This window comes from Acanthamoeba castellanii (assembly GCF_000313135.1).
Source record: "Acanthamoeba castellanii str. Neff unplaced genomic scaffold scf7180000084011, whole genome shotgun sequence".
NCBI classification, from domain to species: domain Eukaryota; phylum Discosea; order Longamoebia; family Acanthamoebidae; genus Acanthamoeba; species Acanthamoeba castellanii.
In genome coordinates, this window is record NW_004457377.1 from 13,196 (window position 1) to 31,741 (window position 18,546).

Below are 18,546 nucleotides of genomic sequence, written 5' to 3' on the forward strand. Positions count from 1 at the left end.
CACTCGATGGCGAGCCACCCCAAGCTGTGCTTCCAAGTTGAGAGAGGGAGAGTAGTCGTACAGGCACACGTCCTTGGGGCGGGAGATAGTAGAGCCGCGAATCTTGTTGTACGTGGGGCACGATCGACATCATTGACGGCGGCATTGTGGGGTTGTCTGAGAAGGCCGGTGTCGCAAGAGCATCGTCTTCTGAAGAAGGGTGAAACGATGAGGATGCCGTTGGGAGGTGTTGCCTCTTGAACGTCATGAGTCGTAAGGATCGATGTTCAAAGTCGTCAAGAGTGGTACGTCGTGAAGCTGCGATGTTGGTGGTGCCCATCAAGGCTCGATTGGCAAGGGGGGGAGGAAGAAGTTGTCGAAGAGGTGTTTCGATTTGTCCGTCCTTGTGTCCCAAGAGTGACCTCTAGATGCTCGAACATCTCTTGGGCTCAGGCTTGAGAGACCAAGAAGATGAGGTGGCGAGAGAGGTGTGGTGCCCGCGTTACTCCCATCTTTTCCATCTTCCTCCTACCTGAAGTATTCCAGTTATTTACTTTATTTGTGTGATTGTGATTGGTGCCCTTTTCCTTACTTCCCTTTTTGGGCTTTTGTGTTTTTGGGGTGACGTGGCCGGTCGCCGTGACCTTCGCGAAGACCAAGAAGGTGGAACGTTGGCCTTTTTCTTTTGTCGTTTCAACCACCACGCAAGCAACACACAGCTCACCAACATGATGAACAACACCATCAAGTTTGCCGTCTGGTTCTTGGCGATGTTGACCCTCACTATCGGGTTCCTCTTCACCACCGCCGGCCCAACCTTCGCCACGATCGACTCGACCGTTCGCATGGAGCAGTCGATCGTACCTCAGGCCAGCTTCGCTTCGACCAGCGACCACCACTTCTGGTCGTTGTTGGTGGCGAAGTCTGCCCGCTCCATGAAGGAGGTTCCGCCGTTCCGCGTCGGCCGCCATTACATCACGACGGAGAAGAGTCTGTGGACTCTTTCGGTCCAGCAACGACACCACTACACCATGTGTGTGGTGCTGTTCGACATGGTGGTCATCGCGTTGATCGCCACCGTTCTCACCAAGGCCACCAACGTACGCCCCCCCCCGTTTGCTCATTTGTGCTTTCGATTATTATCATTTATTATTCCACATTTGATTAATCGCCACAACAACCCATTAGAAACGCACGGAAGCCGCCCGACAGCAATGGGCGGCCCACTTGCTGGCCATTGTCGAGGCGGCAGTTGAGACGGCCAAGAGGGCCAAGGAGCTGGCCGAGGCCCCCAAGATCACTGCCGAGGAGACGCACCCGCTCGCCCCCCAAGAAGAGATCCCCACCAAGGAGACGCGCCCGCTCGCCAGCCTGCTCAAGGAGGCCAAAGGCGAGATCGCCTGCCTCAGCACGGCGATGCCGTGAGCGAGGAATGCCAACAATCTGAAGTCATGCCGGTACGCTTCTGGCTCACATCGCAATTGTTTGCCGATTGCGTTTTGATTAATCTCAAAAATCGACAACAATTAGGAGAAGGCGCACGATGACAACGACGAATTTCAACTCAACCCAATGCTGATGGGCCAGTTCATCGACGTGGCCCTCCTCCCTCCTGTGTACGTCCTTAATACTTCTCCCGATTTGTTGTATTGATTGATTGGCGGCCTCTAATCTGGTTGTCCATCATCATCATCATCATTCATGCAGCGACACCAACTGGTGCGAACGGGTCAAGAATCAACGTCAAGAAGAAGAAGCACAAGACCAAGAGATCGGCGATTCGTCAATTGACGATGCGGAGGAGTGGGTCGTACTTGAGGACCTCCGCGGCCGCCGCGCAGGCCCCGAGGAGGCCCCGCTCAACCCGATGACCATGGGCCAGTTTTTCGACGTGGCCGACCTCCCGCCGGTGTACGACCAACAGCTCCAGGCCGTTCTCAGCCGGCTGCCCGCCGCCCTCCTGTACGCGCTCTCTTTCTCTTTCTTGCTCGCGAGTCGTCTGCTGCTGAACTCGTTCGCTAACCGTTATGTTGGAACGACAAACAGGAACGCGACTGACTTGAGCGAAGGTGGGATGTGGGCCACCCTCGCCTAACCGCCACCGCCAACCCTCAAGCGGACGGAGGAGTCAAGAAAACAAAAAAAAAAAAAAAAAAAAAAGAAGAGAGGGGGGAACGACGAGCGACGGACGACCGGCACGACCGGCAAGAAGAACACAATCATCATCATCAACAACTACTACTACTACAACTACTACTACAACTACAACGAAGACGACCACCCACCGATCCATCTCAAGATCGGCGCGTGGTCACCATCATCAGCGACCACGATAAGGGCGAGGACCAGCGCACCCTTCCCGTACGTCCCTTCACTTTCACTTTGCTGCTTCTCAATTTGCTTCCTTTCACGAACTGACTTCTCATATTTCTATGTTGCGCGTGAGACAGACGCGGGAAGAAGCGTAGCCTGGCCTCGAGCAGTGGCGGCGGCATTCCGGGCCACAGAGCCCGATGCGCCGACCGCCCGCGATTAGGGCGAGGACCAGCGCACCCTTCCCGTACGTCCCTGCACTTTCACTTTGCTGCTTCTCAATTCTCTCTCGTTCACGAACTAACTTGGAATATTTCTATCGTGCGACAGACGCGGGAAGAAGAGTAGCCTGGCCTCGAGTGGTGGCGGCGGCATTCCGGGCCACAGAGCCCGATGAGCCGACCGCCCGCGATTAGGGCGAGGACCAGCGCACCCTTCCCGTACGTCTTTCAACTCTCGCTCTATGTGTGCATCTTCCATTCACTGACCAACCAACTTATAACATGTTACGCGTGCGACAGAAGCGGGAAGAAGCGTAGCCTGGCCTCGAGTGGCGGCGGCGGCATTCCGGGCCACAGAGCCCGATGCGCCGACCACCAGCGATTAGGGCGAGGACCAGCGCACCCTTCCCGTACGTCCCTTCACTTTCACTTTGCTGCTTCTCACTTCTCTCGTTCTCTCATGCACGAACTAACTTCTCATGTTTCTATGTGTTGTTTTCCACACATGCAACAGACGCGGGAAGAAGCGTAGCCTGGCCTCCAGGGGGGGGGAACGTAGATGTACAGGAACAGGAAGAAGATGATGACGACGACATGTAACGAGCATCAACTACTGGCGACAGTGCGATCCCGAGCAATGCCGGGCCATCAAACAATGGCCCGGGTTGCGTTGATGCGACCTTGTGTGTCTTCCAATTTCTTCTTCTTCTCCTCCTGTTTGTCCTCCTTCGTAGGAGAACCAAACCAACACGATTGTATCCTCAAACTCGCCCCCCCCCCAATTTCTTCTTCTTCTGCATTGGAAGAGGTCTGGCGTCAACTGGGTTTCAACTGTTACTGCGCGTCTATCGCACGGCACCCAAAGCCACCAACCAAGCGATCGAGAAAGCACTACATTCTCTCTACGATACACATAAATAAATAAATAAAAAATAATTTATCTATTTATCTATTTGTCTCTTGCCACGTCTACACCGCCGATGGGTGTGCTGCTGCTACTCTTCGTGCTGGCGCTCCTCCTGTATGCTGTTGCCGCCCTCAAGGTGCGGCCTTCCAAACCATTGCGAGCACGAGCAAGTAGCTGGGGGTGGGGTGGTCATGACGTGGTCCACACACCGCCACCACCACAACCCAACAACAGAACTGGATGGTGGGGTACGGTGCCGATGCGCCAGCTGGACCCTACAGTTGGCCGCTGGTGGGCATCCTGCCGCGCGTGCTCGTCAACAGCGACCGCATCCTGGAGCTCAACCAGGAGGCCCACCTCCAAGTACACCCCTCGCTCTACACGCTTTTGCAGCACCCCACTTGTCTTCTACGTTTGGCACCACCTCGACTACGTTTTGGCACCACCTCGACTACGTAGTGGCACCATCTTACCCCCCCCCCGCGGTGCGAGTAGTACGGGGACGTGTTCTCGTGGCGGCTGGTGCACCTGCGTGGCATGTCGATCGCCGATCCCGAGTGCCTCAAGTGGGTGCTGCAGACCAACTTCCGCAACTACGAGAAGGGTCCCCACATGGCCCACCTCCTGGGCCCGCTCCTCGGCCGCGGCATCTTCGTGGCCAACGGCGACACCTGGAAGCACCAGCGGTATCCCCACCCTCACAGCAAAGAACGAAACGGCCGTTAACGCTTCGCTTCTCTCTTCAACCCTTCATTGCTACTATGACTGCGCGCAGGACGACGGCCAAGCCTCTCTTCCGGACTGAGAGCATCAAGGACATGCTGCCTGTCTTCGTCTCCGGCGCCGAGACCGTGATCGCCACACTTGAGCGAGTTGCTGACTCAGAACCGATAGACCTCCAGAACCTCTTCATGGTACACCCATCACGCCCCGACATTTGCTCACCTCATCGCCTTATTTTCACTTCACGCGCCGCGAGCAGAGGTACACGCTTGACTCGATCGGGCTTGTCGGGTTCGGCCACGATATCGGTTCCCTCCATCGCCCCGTCGAGTTCTCTTATCTGTACCGCACGCCGTCATTCCCCACCGTCTGCCGTTTTATTCGTTCTTTTTCGTTCGTCTCTTTTTTCGTTCTTTCTTCATTCTTCCCCCCCCCTCCTCTTCTATGCAGGTTCGATAAAGCCCAAGCCGAGATCGACAAGCGGGCCGACAATCCCCTCCGCGAGTACGTGCTGGGGTGGGGCGGCGGCCTGGAGGCGGACATTGCCCGTATGGACCAGTTCGTGCTGGGCATCATTCGCCGGCGCCGGGCCGAGCCGCCCGACGAGCTGCGCCAGAAGAGCGACCTCCTCTCCCGCTACCTGTGCCTGCGCGACCCACAGGGCCTGCCCTTCTCCGATGCCTACCTGCGCGGTACCCTCCCCCCTCACCACTTGCCTGCTGCACACTCCATAACTGTGTCGTGTGTCGTGTGTCGTGTGTTAGATGTGGTGATGAACTTCCTGATCGCGGGGCGAGACACGACGGCCATCCTCCTGACGTGGGCGTTTTACCTCCTGGCCCTCCACCCGGAGGCCGCCGATCGGGTGCGTCGGCGACCTTTCTCTTCAGGTGCGAGTCCTCAACTCAAGCCGGGTGGCTGGTGGCTGGTGGTTTCGGGTGCGGGGAGTTAGGCGATCGGCGAGATCGACGAGCGCGTGGGCGGCCGGGCGCCCACCTGGGACGACCTCAGCCAGCTGCCCTACCTCCGGGCCGTGCTCGACGAAACCCTCAGGTACCACGACGATGGATGATCGAGTCCCACCACCACCACCGTCACCACCACCGCCCACCGTCACCATCATCAACCGTGGTACCGTCGTGCTGGCGGCAGGCTCTACCCACCCGTGCCCAGCAACTTTAAGATGGCGGTACAAGACGACGTCCTGCCCAATGGCGTGAGGGTGAAAGCCGGGGTGCGTAGTCCCCCAAACAACCCCCCCCCTTACATTCAGTCAACGCTGACCAAAGTCAACGCGCGGTCTCCGGTTGTGGGGGGAGATCCAGACCTACATCGGCTTCAACGCGTACACGATCCACCGGAGCCGGCAGTGGTGGGGCGACGACGCCGACCAGTTCGTGCCGGAGCGGTGGCTGGACCGGGAGCGCGTGCGCGCGATGCACCCCTTCCAGTACTTTCCCTTCCTGGCCGGCCCTCGCGTGTGCCTCGGCATGCACATGGCCCTCCTCGTACGCTCCTACTGCCTCCACCCGCCCCCCATCACCGATGGCCGCTCACCTGAAGGTGACGCTTGGGCGGGGGGTGGGGGAGCAGGAGGCCAAGCTACTGGCGGTGATGGTCCTGCAGCGGTTCCGCTTCCGCCTGGCGCCAGGCCACGTCGTTCGGCCCAGGAAAGGTATGCGACGCCCCGCCGCTCACACGTGCAGATCTGCCATTCAATGCTCGGGGGTGGGGGGGGTGCAGCTATCACGATGCCGGCCGCCCACGGCCTCTACGCTCACGTACTGGCCCGCTCCGCCGTCGCTCCCCAGAGCTGAGGCCTCGCCGCCTTGAGCGAGCATAGTTGTCATGTAGTACGAATGGAGATGATGTGATGAACGATGGGTTTATACAACATGATGGGAATACAGAGGCCAGCTGCTTGTTTGTTCTTGTGGTGTAGTGCTCCAGCAACGCCTAGGAGGGGACAGCGGAGGCGGGCAGACTCGAGGTGCTGCTCACCTGGTAGTCGGTGTCGTCCACCGTGGCGTCGGCTGTGGTGGCCACGTCGGCGGCGCCCGCCGTCGCCAGCCCGAGGCCCTTGAGCGTGGCAGCCAGCGAATCGATCTCCTCCTTGCGGATCGACGAGCCCCGCCGCCTGCCGCTGTGCTCCTCGCCCCACGTCCCATAGTCATCGCCGCCGTTATCGTCGACCGCGTCGGCCGACGCACCGTAGGCGCCGCCGTCCGCCTCCTCCTCTTCATCGTATTCGTCTTCTCGCTCCTGCTCGTGTTCGACGGCGTCGAGGTCGTCGTCGTTCCACTGCTCGGTCGTCGGCGCGGGCGACTGGGCGCCGGTGCGGCCGACATCGGCCACGCCCGCGTAGCCGACCGGCGGCGGCGACGGCTGATAGTGATGAAGGCCGGCGGGCGTCGAGTGGTGGATGGACGCACCGCCGGGCGTGGTGAGGGTGGGCGGCGGGGTCAGTACGCTGGCCATGCCGCCGCTGTTGCCGCTGCTGCTGCCGCCGCCGAAGAAGAGGGCCGGCGCCGATTGGCCGGCGAGGCCCGAGGGGACGCCATTATTGGTGGAGGCCGTGAAGGGCATGCCGCTGGAGAACGAGCCCGGCGGCGACACGGTCGCCGAGTGGTCCTCAGGCAGGAACTTGTTGGGCTTGTCCACACTGTACACGTGCGTACGCAGGAATGTCAGCGCCCATGGCATCTTGGGAATGCGCGGCATGTACGGAATGGGGAGGAATGTAGACGCGTCTACACGTACCGATCGTTGCAGACGACGATCTTGGTCTTGCCGATGGCGAGCACGTCGCCGGGGCGGAGGACGGTGCCCTTCTCGGGGACGGCCTGCCCGTTGACCTTGGTCGAGCCCTTGCTCGCGTCCAGATCCCGAATCATGATCACTCCGTTGTCTGTTTTGTGTTGCCAAGAAGCGCAGGTCAGCCTCTAACCGTGTGTGTCGTGTGGTGCGTGTGCGTGTCGTGTCGTGTCGTGTCGTGTCGTGTCGTGTCGTGTCGTGTCGTGTCGTGTCGTGTCGTGTCGTGTCGTGTCGTGTCGTGTACCGGAATAGATGAGGGCCTGACGCTTGGCGCAGTTCTCGTCGGGTACGCAGATGTGGCACGAAGTGTCGCTGCCGACGAAGAGCTTCTTCTTCTTGAGCTTGTGAATGCGCGGCGCCGAGAGCGTGTCCGCACCAGGCAGCCTTCACATGCCATGAATTGTTAGTTATTCACCACCAACCGACCGCCTTCTTAATAAAAATTGGGGCGAGCCATACCAGATGGAGAGGTAGGGCTTCGAGTCGAGCTTGAGGCCGCTCTGGGTGCGCGAGATGGCCTCGGTCTTGCTGCCCTTGTTCGACTTCTTGAAGAGGTTGCGCTTCTTGCCGCCGCCGGCCTTGAGCGCCTCGTCGTCGTTGAGCTGGATGTCCTTGCTCTTGCTCATCTCGAAGAAGTTGGCCCGCTCCTTCGGCGTCTCCAGCGTCGACGCCGCCGACGCCAGGCTGACGTTGTTCTGCGTCGCGCTGTCGCTGTGGCCGGCCGACTTGGGCGGCGTCGGCGCAACGTGCGCGGCGGGCGGCTGGTGCTGGTGCTGCACGGGCATGGTGGCGGGCTGGGCCGGGGTGTGGGGCATGGAGAGGGAGGCCATGGCGGAGATCTTGGCGTTGCTGCTGCCGCCGCCGCCGCCACTCTTCTTGGCGGCCTTGCTGCTCTTCTTCTCGCGCTTCTCCTTCTTCTTCTCGCGCTTCCGCTCCTCCTCCTCCTTCTTGCGCAGCTTCTTGGCCTCCTTCTTCTCGCGGCGCGACAGCTCCTTGGCCTCCCAGCTGCGCGGCGACAGCGCGGCGTCGGGTCCCGTCAGTGGCTGCGGCGGCAGGGCAGGTAATTGTGTCGACACGGCGGCGGGCCGGGCCGGCAGAGCCGGCATTGACTGGAAATCGACGGGCAGGGGCACGGGCGTGGGCAGGGCCTCGTCGGTGGGCGCGACCGAGAAGCCGTGCTGGCCGCCGCCGCCACCGGTGCTGCGCGGGGCGGGCGGGGCGGCGCCGGGCCACTGGATGGGCCGGGGCGGGTTGGTCTGGGCGTTGCCGGAGGCGAAGACGCCGTAGCCCGACGAGTTGGGCGGGGAGACGGGCGGCCGCTGCTGCGGGTGCTGGATCATGGCCTCGGCGCGCTGGCGCTCGCGCTGCTTCTGCTCGGCGAGCTCGCGCTGGATCTGCTCCTTCTCACGGGCCGCGGCGTCGCGCACCCGCTTGAGCTCCTCCTGCTGCAGCCTGATCTCCTCCTGCAGCCGCTCACTGAACACACACGAAAAGCCAGACACATTCCAGCCACATTCATTTCAGCATTCCTGGCACATTGCGCACATTGCTGACTGGGACGTACCGCTCGATGATGAGCTGCTCCTTGCGCACGAGCTCCTCCATCTCGAGCCGCTTGCGCTCCTCCTCGCGCTTGACGTGCTCGTTGCGGGCCATGGCCAGGGCGTACTCCTGCTGCTTGCGCTCGGCCTCCATGCGCCGCCGCTGCTCCTCGATCTCGGCGTGGATGTGGCGCAGGCGCTCCTGCTCGCGCCAGGCCATCTCGGCCTTGATCTGCTCCTCGCGCTGGCGGATCTCCTCCTCGCGCGCCGCGCGCTCCATGTGCTGTCGGCGCGCCTCCTCCTCGATCTTGCGCTCGCGCTCGCGCACCGCCTGCTCCGCCATCCGCAGCTTCTCCAGCGTGAGCTCCTGCTCCTCCCGCTGACGCTGTCTGCACCATTAAACCACACACACACACAACACACACACAACACACACACACACAACACACACACAACACACACGCACACACACAACACACCGCACACGACAACGAAAGGGTTGGTCGTCGAGCGGTTGATGGGGAAGAACGAGTGGGTGGTAGGGCGGGCGTGTACCGTTCGATGGCCTCCATTTCGAGCATCTTGCGCTGCTGCTCCATCTGGACGAGTTGCTCGGCCTGCTGGCGCTGGCGCTCGAGCTCCTTGGCCTCCTCCTCGAGGCGCAGCTTCTCGATGAGATGGGCCTTGGCGGTGAGCTGGGACTCCTCCTCCAGTCGTCGGCGCTGGAGCTCGGCCTCCATCTTCTGCCGCTCCCACTCCATCGCCTGCTTCTGCGACTCGAGCTCCTCCTGGATGCGCTTCTTCTCGACCTGCGCCATCTCATGCGCACTGCGAGGGAGAACAGAACGTGTGAGCGACACACGACGCACGCACGCATGACCGCACACGCACACGCACGACCGCACACACGGCGTGGGCTGCGCGTGTACGCACCTTTGGCGATACCAGAGTTCCATCTGGGCCTTCTGTCGCTCGAGTTCCTCGGCGCGGGCGCGGACCTCCTCCTCGGCGCGCTTCTGCGCCTCCAAGATCTTGGCACGCTCGGCCTCGAGCTGTCGCGCGGTCTCCTGCTCGCCCTGCGCCTGGAAGACACACACACACACACACACACACACACACACACACACACACACACACACAACGCCACGCGGGTGAGCCAAGAAGTAATGGAAAGAAAAAGAGAAAGCTGTCGGGTGTGAGTACGTGAAGCGCGCGCTGTCGCTGGAACTCCTGTTCGGAGTGCTGACGCTCGCGCTCGAGTTGCGCCGCGCGCTGCGCCGCCTGGGCCTGCGCCTGTTTCACGTTTGGAAGAAGAACGAAGAACGGAGAGAGAAGAACGAAGAGCGAAGGTCAGTCTAGCGTGCTGAGCTGTGTGGGACTACACCGCGTGACTTGCCTGGGCGATGGCGGCGGCCTGGGCCTCGATGCGCTGCTGTTCGGCGTGGTGGAGCTGGAGCTGCTGCTGCTGGGCGGCCACCAGCTGCGCCTGCATCTGCGCCACGGCCGCCTGTCGCTCGGCCTCCAGGCGTGCCTGCTCCTGCTCGCGCTTGGCCGCCGCCTGACGCGCCTCCTCCTCCATCTTGCGCATCATCTGCTGCTGGGCCTGGAGCTTCTCCTGCTCCTTCTCGGCGCGCAGACGGGCCTTCTCGGCCTCGAGGGCCTCCCGCTTTCGCCGTTCCTCCTCCTATGAGGCCAACCACTGTGTGAGAGGGGGAAAAAACACGTCTCTAGAAGACACACATAGGTGTGTGTTGTGTGTTGTGTGTTGTGTTGTGTGTTGTGTGTTGTGTGTTGTGTGTTGTGTGTTGTGTGTTGTGTAGTGGCCTCTGCGCACCTGCTCGCGCTGCAGTTGCTTCTGGTGGTCGGCGTGGAGCTTGGCGAGGCGCATCCGCTCCTGCTCCATCTTCTCCTGGGCCATCTTTTCGCGGGCCTGCTGCTCGGCCTTGTGCTTCTCCTCGGCCGCCGCCTTGGCCGCCAGCTCGGCCTCGCGCGCCTTGGCCTGCTACGAGACGAAGAGGGCCGGGGAGAAATCAAACAAAAAATCAAAACATCAGCCAATGGCGTCGACCATGTAGCGACTCGTTTTCGGGTGGAGGTGGTGTACGTACCTCGTGCAGGGCGGCCTGCTGCTGCTGGTTGATGGCCTGCTGCTGAAGCTGATGCTGCTGCTGCTGCTGAAGCTGGAGCTGCTGCTGTTGAAGATGCTGTTGTAGCTGTTGCTGGCCGCTTAGCGGCGCCTGCAGTTGTTGAGGAATCTGCATTTGCTGCGAGTGCTGGAGTTGCATTTGCTGCGAGTGCTGGAGCTGCATTTGCAGCTGCATCTGCTGGAGCTGCTGTTGCTGCTGGTGTAGCTGTTGCTGTTGTTGGAGCTGTTGCTGCTTCTGAAGCTGTTGCTGTTGGAGCTGCTGCTGTTGCTGCTGCTGCTGTTGCTGAGCCTGCCAGAGCGCAGCATTCATGCCGGGCATCGTCTGCTGCGGCTGCACTTGCTGCGGCTGCTGATGCTAGAACGGGGTCAGCCCTCCAAGACCTTTATTACTTCTTCTTATTTACTATTTCTTATTTCTTACTTAATATTTATTTATTTATTTATTTATTCCTTCGTGGATTGAGAGGGTAGGGGGGTACCGCGGGGTGAGCGGGCGAGTGCGCCGAGTGCTTGGGGACGGGCACGAGGACGGGCATGTGCTTGGAGCTCGTGGGCATGCCGCCCGACCCCATCGAGGCGGGCTTGGCGCTACCTCCATTGCTGCCGCTGCCGACCACGGGCGTCGCGTACACGATGGGCTGCTGCTGCTGCGGCGGCATCTGCTGGAGCTGCGGCTGCGGCTGCAGTTGGCCCATGACGAGGCCGGGCTGCTGCTGGTGCTGTTGCTGCTGCTGGAGTTGATGCGGCTGCTGCGGTGGGAACTGCTGCTGTTGCATGGGAAAGCCACCGACGGCCATCTGTTGTTGTTGTTGAGGGTGTGGGGAAAAGAGCGCTACACGCGAAGATGGTGCGGTAAACCCGTATCATTAGTCCCCACGCACACTTGCAACGCAATAATAAGGATAAATAATAATAAGGGGGGAGGAAGAATGATAGAGAACAGGGATTATTTGCTCGCCCCCCCCCACATAGAACTGGAGATAAAAATAAATAAAACAAATAAAAGTGAAGATAGGAAGAAAAAAAGAACGAAGGATTCAGTACCTGACGCGGTGGGAAGGCTGTGGAGGGGGCGAGGGGCGTTGGAGTTGGTCGGCATCATGAGGGATGCTGCGCCCATGGAGTCCCCGAGGTTGAGAGACATGTGTGCGGGCTGCTGCTGGTGCACCTTCTGGGGCGTAAGGGGCCGATGCAGCGGCGCGCCGCCCCCTTGTGCTCCTCCGACGTTCATCATGATTATGTGTTGTTTGCCCCACCACCAACCTTTCTTCTTCTCCTGCCGCTGCTGCTTACGCGAGTCGAGTTTCCTTGCTTCGTCTACGACGGTGAGGTCGCGGAGACTAACGTTCCGTTGCTGCTGCTGTGCCTGGGGTTTAGACCGGTCGCTTTCGTTCTTTTCTGAGTCCTTCGCTTTCGCTTTTTCTTTTCGCTTCGCTTCGCTGTCGTTGCGCTGTCGGCCGACTGCGGGCGCGCTGTGTGTGGTGCTGGAAGGAAGCGGGGAGGGGGAAGAGGAGGGGCTGGCCGGGCTGATGTTGTGTTGAGTGTGACGCCGAATGGGAACGGAAGAGGAAGAGAGCGAGACGGCCGCGACAGCTTCTTGGTTGGCTTGTTGCTGCGTCGTGGGTGAGGAAGATGGCCGTGGCACTTCCGTCGACATTCGGCGTAGTGGCTGGGGCGAGGCGGTGCTGTCATTCGAAACCACCAACCCCCGGAATTTCGGTTAATAAAAGAATTTATAATGACAAATAATAATAAATTCAGAGCTCGAAAAACAGAACTGAACTCCTGGTGTCGGTGGAGGTGGTTGTAGTCTTCTACAAGGGGCAAAGAAGAAAGCACCTGAGAGAATCCATTGCGACAGGGGCGAACGAGTTGAGAACAACTCAATCTCTGAAGAATGGACAAACTTTTTGTACTGAGAGCTTTTCCTTTTCTACACACGTTGGTGGTGCTTTCCTTACGGCCCCCATGGCGCCCACACGCCCCTCTTTTGTTGACACCACTGCAAGAAGTTCAACTTCAAGAAGGAAGCGCGACTACGGCAGTTCGCGTTCGTGGCTCGTGCGGTAGGGCTCACGACTGACAGCCCACGCCGCCTTGGAGTTGTCCCGCAATGAAGCGGCAGTGGCCGGAGCAACTGGGCTAGCTATTTGGCGAGTAGAAGTAAAGCCAATACAACATCAAGATACACCGGACTGCACCATGGCTGAGGCTGCTGGGGTGGCGCGCATCTTCCTGAAGGATGGATCATACAAGGCGTACGTTTCCAATTAGTACTCTGTTTTAAATTGGGGAATGATGAAGATGAGCGATGCGGTGAATGCATTCTCGTCTGCTGACACTGTGGCTGCAGAGTGAGAGTCACCGGAAGCACGACCATCAGGGAGGCCTGCGGCATGTTTGCCCGACGGCTCCAGCTGCCTTTACTTTCCGAAGCTTACGAACTGCGACAAATCACTCCGCAAGGAGGTACATCTCCTCTTCCTCTACTCCCTGCGACCCTCTTCATCCCATCTCCCCTCTTCATGGCCTCCTTGTTTTTTTTTTAATGCCACGTCCACGTCTAATGTGTGTGCTCATGGGCGGCCGTACAGAGAGAGTGCTGGGCCAAGAGGAGCGGGTGTGGGACGTCCTGCAGGAGTTTGCCACCCACCCCGACTACGATCCGCTCGAGCTGCAAGAAGGTCCAGACTCTCGTCCTACTCGAACCTCTCTTCAGAAGAAAACATTACGACTCACACAACTTTGCTCTACACACGCACGCGCGCGCGTACAGAGAAGGTCAAGTATCGGCTGATGTTCTCCTTCACCGAGGACATGCGCACGCGTCTCTCGGTGCGTGTCGGTCTGCCGCCGCCGAGGCCGGGCAAGCCCGCACCGGCGGGGGTCTCCTTCCTCACCCCCAGCAATCCGCACGTGCCCGTCTCGCCGCTCTCGATGCCATCGGGTCAGTCGAGCCGCTCCTCGCCCATGCTCATGTCTTCGCCACCCATGTCGCCGCCGTTGTCGCCCACCGCCGGCGGTGGCTCGATGACCATGCGCCGCCCGCCGCCGCCCGTGCCCGAGCGCTCGGGAATGAGCCGACGACAGACCTTCGCCTCCGACGGCCCGCCCAACATCCCAGCGCCAGTAGTGCCGGCGCCTTACTCTCAGCCTTCACAGCCTACGTCACACCCCGCATTCCAGCTGGAGGCGCCCACATTCCAACAGCCACCGCCGCAGCCTCCTGTGCAGGCCCAGGCCCAGGCTCGACCACCGGGGTCGTCTGGCCGACCACTGCCACAGCCGAACACTGCCCGACAGGGCCGGCCGCTTCCGCAGCCGCAGCCTCGCGGCCAGCCGCGCACGCCTCCAACCGCGGCTGCTCCCCCTTCAACGCCCGCTCCCGTTGCGGTGGTTCCGGCGCCGGTGGTCTCGCCGCTGCAGCCGACGGCACGAAGCCCCGCCTTCGCGGCCTCACCTGCTCCTGCGCCGCCTGCGCCCGAGCCCCGGCGAACAGAAGCCGAGCGCGATAGCGATGTGGATGAGCTGGCCAGCGTCATCTTCAAGATTGAAGGACTCGACCAGTTCTCCTCCGTGACTGCCAGTCAGGTACCATCAGTTCCACCTCCTCGCTTGAGAGCTTGACTGTTGTTCCACCTTGACTCGACCACGTGCTGCACGTTCTCAGCCATTGCTTTCTTCTCACGCCCAGGACACATCTGCGATCTTCGACTTGGACGACCTGCTCGCAAACTTAGCCAGGGCAAACAATCTTGCCTGAGCGTACCGGCACCACGGATATTGATTTTCTTTTTGTTAATTATTATTTATAAATAAAATAAAATAAATATAATAGTTTTCACATTGGCAAAGATGAATGAAAGCGACCTGCTGCGCAAGATTGCCTCCCTTTCCGAAGTGATATCAACCCACAAGCAAGCACCCAAGGACGGCACAGCAGGTCCCTCGCGTAGCGGCACGGATGAGAAAGAACGGCTGCTCATGCTGCAAATTGCGCGTCTCAGAGAAGAAATTGATCGCAAAAAACGACCAGCCCCATCCTCCTCTACCTTCGCACCTGTTGCACGGCCACCATGCCGATTTTTCCATTCCTCAGGTGCTTGCATCTTATCATTACATCTTTATCATTATCATTATTATTTCAGGCTTCGCGCATCTCATCCCTCTTCTCATCCAGGGCACTGCGGCAAGGGCTTGAACTGTCCATTTTCCCACGCCGTACCCATCACAGGGCCAGGCGCTCCGGCGCTGTGGGACGGCGGGCGTGGTCGGGGACGAGGACGAGGCCGGGGCCGAGGCTTTGCTCCGCGAGGCGGCCTCACAGCACTTGGTCGAGGGCGCGCTGGTCCCTTTGGCGCTGGCGGTGAACAAGAACACGGCGCCGCGATGACGCTCCGGGTCGGACGACGAGGAGGAGGTGAAGAAGAAGAAGACAAGGCCAAGACGCTGCCGGTGTGCTTTCGCTTCCTGCTGGGCTCGTGCTTCGACGAGCACTGCCCCTACCCCCACGTCAACGTCAACCCGCTGGCGGCCGTGTGCGAGGACTTCCTCGCGGGCTACTGCCCGCAGGGCAGCGCCTGCAAGCTGCTCCACACCTACGAGTGCCAGACGTGGGTGCGCACGGGCGAATGCGACGACACGCAGTGTCGATTCAAGCACCCGCGCAACGTTCGCGGTCGGCGACGTCTGGCGGAGCCGCCGGTGCCGGTGGCGGGTTCATCGGCGCTGTCTTCGCTTCCGTCTCTGACGTCGTCGGACGTCATCGACCAACCTCGAACAGACAATGGCGAGGAGGAGGAAGAAGAAGAGGACGAAGCAAGCCGCGACGATGGCCGGGGTCGATTTCGAGCGCAAGACGACGAAGAGGAGGACGAACACGAAGCTGAAGATGGTGAAGATGATGAGGAGGACGACAACAACTCCAGGTCGCTCACTTGCACACGTGTGTGTGGTGGCTGCGTGGCGGGTGATGTCTGTCTGACGTTTCGTCTCCTCGGTCGTGTTGTGCGTGCAGCGCCAGTTACGACGATCACGAAGCCCAGACAAAGCGACGCAAGCTATCAGCGCTGCCCGACGTGCTGAGCGGCTCGATCGTGCCCAAGTTTGGCTAGCTGTGGGCGAGTGAGTACGCCCCGCTCTCTCTCGTTGTGTAGTTTGTTTTTGATGGTTTATTGGCCAGCGACTCTCGTGTCGAGGGTGTGCGTGGTCATGCCTCCTCGTTCCATCTTTACATGAGGTGTGCTCGCGCGCAACTGATGGATAGATGTCGTGCGAAAGCGAAGAAGAAGAAGGATAAACCGAATAAACACTCCCCAATCTAAAGAGTCACTTGCCTCAAGAGAGGTCCCTCAGCCTACGACGTCTGCATCGCCGTGGTCTGCTTCTCAAGCTCAGCCCTGCAGATGAAACGCCATATATCAGAATCACTCCCAAGGCTGGCAGTGGTGTAAGAGTGGGCGGAGGCGCACCGCAACTGCTTAGAAAAATCGTCATCTACCTCCTCATCATCCCAATCGTCTTCCCACTGCTTGGCATCGTCAGCATCTTCCTGATCCTCCTTCCATTCTAGAGAAGGGAGTGCAAAGATGCGGTCCATTAGTAAAAAATGAAGCAATTACTGAAGCGTGGACGCTGCATTTCGCTTGAATGAAGCCTCAACGTACCCTCATTCTCGAACTCCTCAAATTCATCGTCCTCCTCGATAACGTGCTCCTTGGCGGGTGTCGTCGCTTGCTGCTTGTCGGCCATCTTGTTGTTGATCTGCTTTTTCCAGCGGCTGCCTCTTCCTCTACGCGCACGATCTTTGCGCCAGCTGTTCTCTGCGTGGTGTCGTCATTTACTATTTCTTCTTGGTTTTTTGTTTTCTCTTTTGTTTTTCTTCTTCGGTGCAACATGGACGTGCCCGCTTTTCTAGAGGGGGAGGGCGACCCGGCAGAGGTGGAGGGTGCTGGGCCTGCAATCCACGCACCCTTCTCCCTCGATGACGACTTGGGCGTGGAGGAGTGCATTGAGCCCGTGGACGTAGGCGCCGTGGAGGCCGAACTCAAGTCTCTGCTCGCCCCTCCCAGCTCTCCATCTGCCGCTCTGCCCACCACTTCTGCTCCCACCTCACAGCCCACGCCGTCTTCCTTCCACCACATTGCAACCGCTCAGCCCTTCTCACCACGGGTACGCATTTGTATTTGTATTTTGTATTATTTATGAACAAAGCGCTCCGTCGTGTGCGTGGCAGGAGTGGGTGTTGTCCTTCTTTACTGGTGAGGCGCGAACGAAGCGGAGGGCTGCACTCGTGGCCCGCTTCACGCCGCTCTACGTCGGGTGGCGCGAGGCTCGCGACGTTGATCCCGATCGTGATGAGGGTGCTGCCCAGGAGCAAGACGCATACGCCGATGCCCCTGCGGGCAGCGGTGATGCTCGACACTACTCGGCGTTCCCGCACGAGCGACGGCTGTCGTCCGTCGTGCTCGACCGGCACGTCGTCGCCCCGCTGGCGCTGGTGTGCGCGGCCGCCATGTGGCTCTACGCGTCGCAGGGAAACTGGCTTGCGGTTGCCTTCGCCGTCTTCGCAGCGCTCGTCGGGCTCAACGCCCTCGCGCTCCACACGGTACGCGCCGGCGCTCAGCGAGTTTCACGGCGTACGCCCACTATTCACTCGACCGACATCGATGTGGACCACCTCGCAGGAGGAGTGGCTCACGGAGCGAACGCACCATCGCAACCTCCGCGCGCTTCAGCGGATCGCGCAGCGTAGTGCCGACTACCAACGCGTCGTACGCCGAGTCTTGCTCTGCATTCAGGTGCACACACATACACACTCTCTCTCTCCCGATCTCCCCGATCTCTCGATCGCGTAGCGTGTGTGACGTGTCCGTTTCATTTTCAGGAATCCGAGCTTCTGGCGCGCGGCTACAAAATGTGCGCTCACACGACGGCACGCGCACATCGCACACACTCGTGCGCGTGTGACACGAGTGCTGACCTGACCCAACAATGTCGGTTCCAGTGGCCAGAGGCTGGGACCCATATCGCGGATGGAGGCGAACGGGCCAGTTCAGTCGCTGGCGGCCATGCGCCTGCGTACGCTGCTGCGACGGTCGATCGACGCTCTCCGCTCGGCCTTTCGTGCGGTCCCGTCAGCGTCGCCGTCGTCGACGCCCACGGCTTCATCGCATTCTGAAATGTCGAGCGCCGAAGCGGAGGGCACCGAACGGGATGCCGACTACTGGAATCGGACGCTGGCGGTGCTGAAACAGGACTACTACGCTCTGCTCAACGAATCGGAAGAGCACTTGGACCGCCTCGCCGACATTCTACCTGGTACCCGCACCCGCACCACCACCGCACATTCATGACGCAGTGTGAACGACAATACGCGCTCTCTCACGTTGTATTGCTGCGCGCGCAGAGTTGGGGGCGTACGGCCTGAGAGCGCACCTGGAGCGGCTGAGCGAGCTCTACGCCCGGCAGTGCTTGGCCTTGCAGGCCGCACTCAGTACGTAGTCACTCAGAGCCTCGTGTGTGGGTGTGTGGGTGTCGGTCGGCTGGTTTGAGGCGTCGTCGCTGACGAGCATCGATCCCCCCCCCGGCTCCGCTCAATCTCCCCGAACGTGGTAGAGGGCCAGCGCGGCGTTGCGGAGAGCAAGAAGCGGGGCCTGCCCCGAGCGGCGCCTCGCCGCCTGGGCGATAAGAAGTCGCCCAGGGCCAAGCTGGCGGCGAAGCTGGTACGCACATCGCACCTCTTCTCCTACATCGGTGCGCTGCATTCACTGGTGGCGACCACTCAAATTCCATTCATTCCTCCCATCGCGTCTCGCTCTAGGACCGCATCCTGCAGCTGTCCAAGCAGACCCGCGCCACGACCCGCCTGTTGCTGCAGCTCGGTACCATAGGCACATTCCT

General features: G+C 60.3%; 8 protein-coding genes across 8 annotated transcripts; 6 read left to right on the forward strand and 2 right to left on the reverse strand.

The window, feature by feature from the left end:
• Positions 1 to 707: 707 nt before the first annotated feature.
• Positions 708 to 1,404, forward strand: ACA1_019580 (uncharacterized protein; the record flags this gene model as incomplete). Its single annotated transcript, XM_004336920.1, has 2 exons — positions 708 to 1,079; positions 1,192 to 1,404. 2 exons carry the CDS (start codon positions 708 to 710, stop codon positions 1,402 to 1,404), a joined length of 585 nt encoding a protein of 194 aa, XP_004336968.1.
• Positions 1,405 to 1,551: 147 nt separating this feature from the next.
• On the forward strand, positions 1,552 to 2,074 carry ACA1_019590 (uncharacterized protein; the record flags this gene model as incomplete). Its single annotated transcript, XM_004336921.1, has 3 exons — positions 1,552 to 1,595; positions 1,687 to 1,941; positions 2,026 to 2,074. The coding sequence occupies 3 exons, from the start codon at positions 1,552 to 1,554 to the stop codon at positions 2,072 to 2,074; spliced, it is 348 nt and encodes a 115-aa protein (XP_004336969.1).
• Positions 2,075 to 3,660: 1,586 nt separating this feature from the next.
• ACA1_019600 (cytochrome p450 superfamily protein) lies at positions 3,661 to 5,960 on the forward strand (the record flags this gene model as incomplete). The annotated part of the gene is made up of 11 exons (XM_004336922.1): positions 3,661 to 3,783; positions 3,916 to 4,106; positions 4,196 to 4,334; positions 4,403 to 4,485; positions 4,594 to 4,835; positions 4,908 to 5,008; positions 5,096 to 5,196; positions 5,296 to 5,377; positions 5,469 to 5,651; positions 5,737 to 5,818; positions 5,887 to 5,960. 11 exons carry the CDS (start codon positions 3,661 to 3,663, stop codon positions 5,958 to 5,960), a joined length of 1,401 nt encoding a protein of 466 aa, XP_004336970.1.
• A 139-nt stretch (positions 5,961 to 6,099) lies between these two features.
• Positions 6,100 to 11,875, reverse strand: ACA1_019610 (FHA domain containing protein; the record flags this gene model as incomplete). The annotated part of the gene is made up of 13 exons (XM_004336923.1): positions 6,100 to 6,805; positions 6,904 to 7,051; positions 7,202 to 7,341; positions 7,417 to 8,433; positions 8,522 to 8,887; positions 9,054 to 9,326; positions 9,432 to 9,580; positions 9,702 to 9,791; positions 9,883 to 10,182; positions 10,333 to 10,497; positions 10,607 to 10,990; positions 11,124 to 11,476; positions 11,689 to 11,875. The coding sequence occupies 13 exons, from the start codon at positions 11,873 to 11,875 to the stop codon at positions 6,100 to 6,102; spliced, it is 4,278 nt and encodes a 1,425-aa protein (XP_004336971.1).
• A 971-nt stretch (positions 11,876 to 12,846) lies between these two features.
• Positions 12,847 to 14,271, forward strand: ACA1_019620 (Ras association (RalGDS/AF6) domain containing protein; the record flags this gene model as incomplete). The annotated part of the gene is made up of 4 exons (XM_004336924.1): positions 12,847 to 12,902; positions 12,998 to 13,113; positions 13,239 to 13,328; positions 13,421 to 14,271. 4 exons carry the CDS (start codon positions 12,847 to 12,849, stop codon positions 14,269 to 14,271), a joined length of 1,113 nt encoding a protein of 370 aa, XP_004336972.1.
• Positions 14,272 to 14,608: 337 nt separating this feature from the next.
• Positions 14,609 to 15,758, forward strand: ACA1_019630 (CCCH zinc finger protein, putative; the record flags this gene model as incomplete). Its single annotated transcript, XM_004336925.1, is given in 4 exon segments — positions 14,609 to 14,743; positions 14,793 to 14,865; positions 14,879 to 15,572; positions 15,662 to 15,758. 4 exon segments carry the CDS (start codon positions 14,609 to 14,611, stop codon positions 15,756 to 15,758), a joined length of 999 nt encoding a protein of 332 aa, XP_004336973.1.
• A 242-nt stretch (positions 15,759 to 16,000) lies between these two features.
• Positions 16,001 to 16,395, reverse strand: ACA1_019640 (DSS1/SEM1 family protein; the record flags this gene model as incomplete). Its single annotated transcript, XM_004336926.1, has 3 exons — positions 16,001 to 16,043; positions 16,116 to 16,212; positions 16,311 to 16,395. 3 exons carry the CDS (start codon positions 16,393 to 16,395, stop codon positions 16,001 to 16,003), a joined length of 225 nt encoding a protein of 74 aa, XP_004336974.1.
• A 144-nt stretch (positions 16,396 to 16,539) lies between these two features.
• ACA1_019650 (uncharacterized protein) lies at positions 16,540 to 18,526 on the forward strand (the record flags this gene model as incomplete). The annotated part of the gene is made up of 8 exons (XM_004336927.1): positions 16,540 to 16,815; positions 16,880 to 17,251; positions 17,331 to 17,417; positions 17,531 to 17,562; positions 17,651 to 17,964; positions 18,053 to 18,139; positions 18,262 to 18,368; positions 18,467 to 18,526. Coding segments are annotated over 8 exons (1,335 nt in total), but the record flags the coding sequence as incomplete, so codon positions are not given.
• Positions 18,527 to 18,546: the final 20 nt, after the last annotated feature.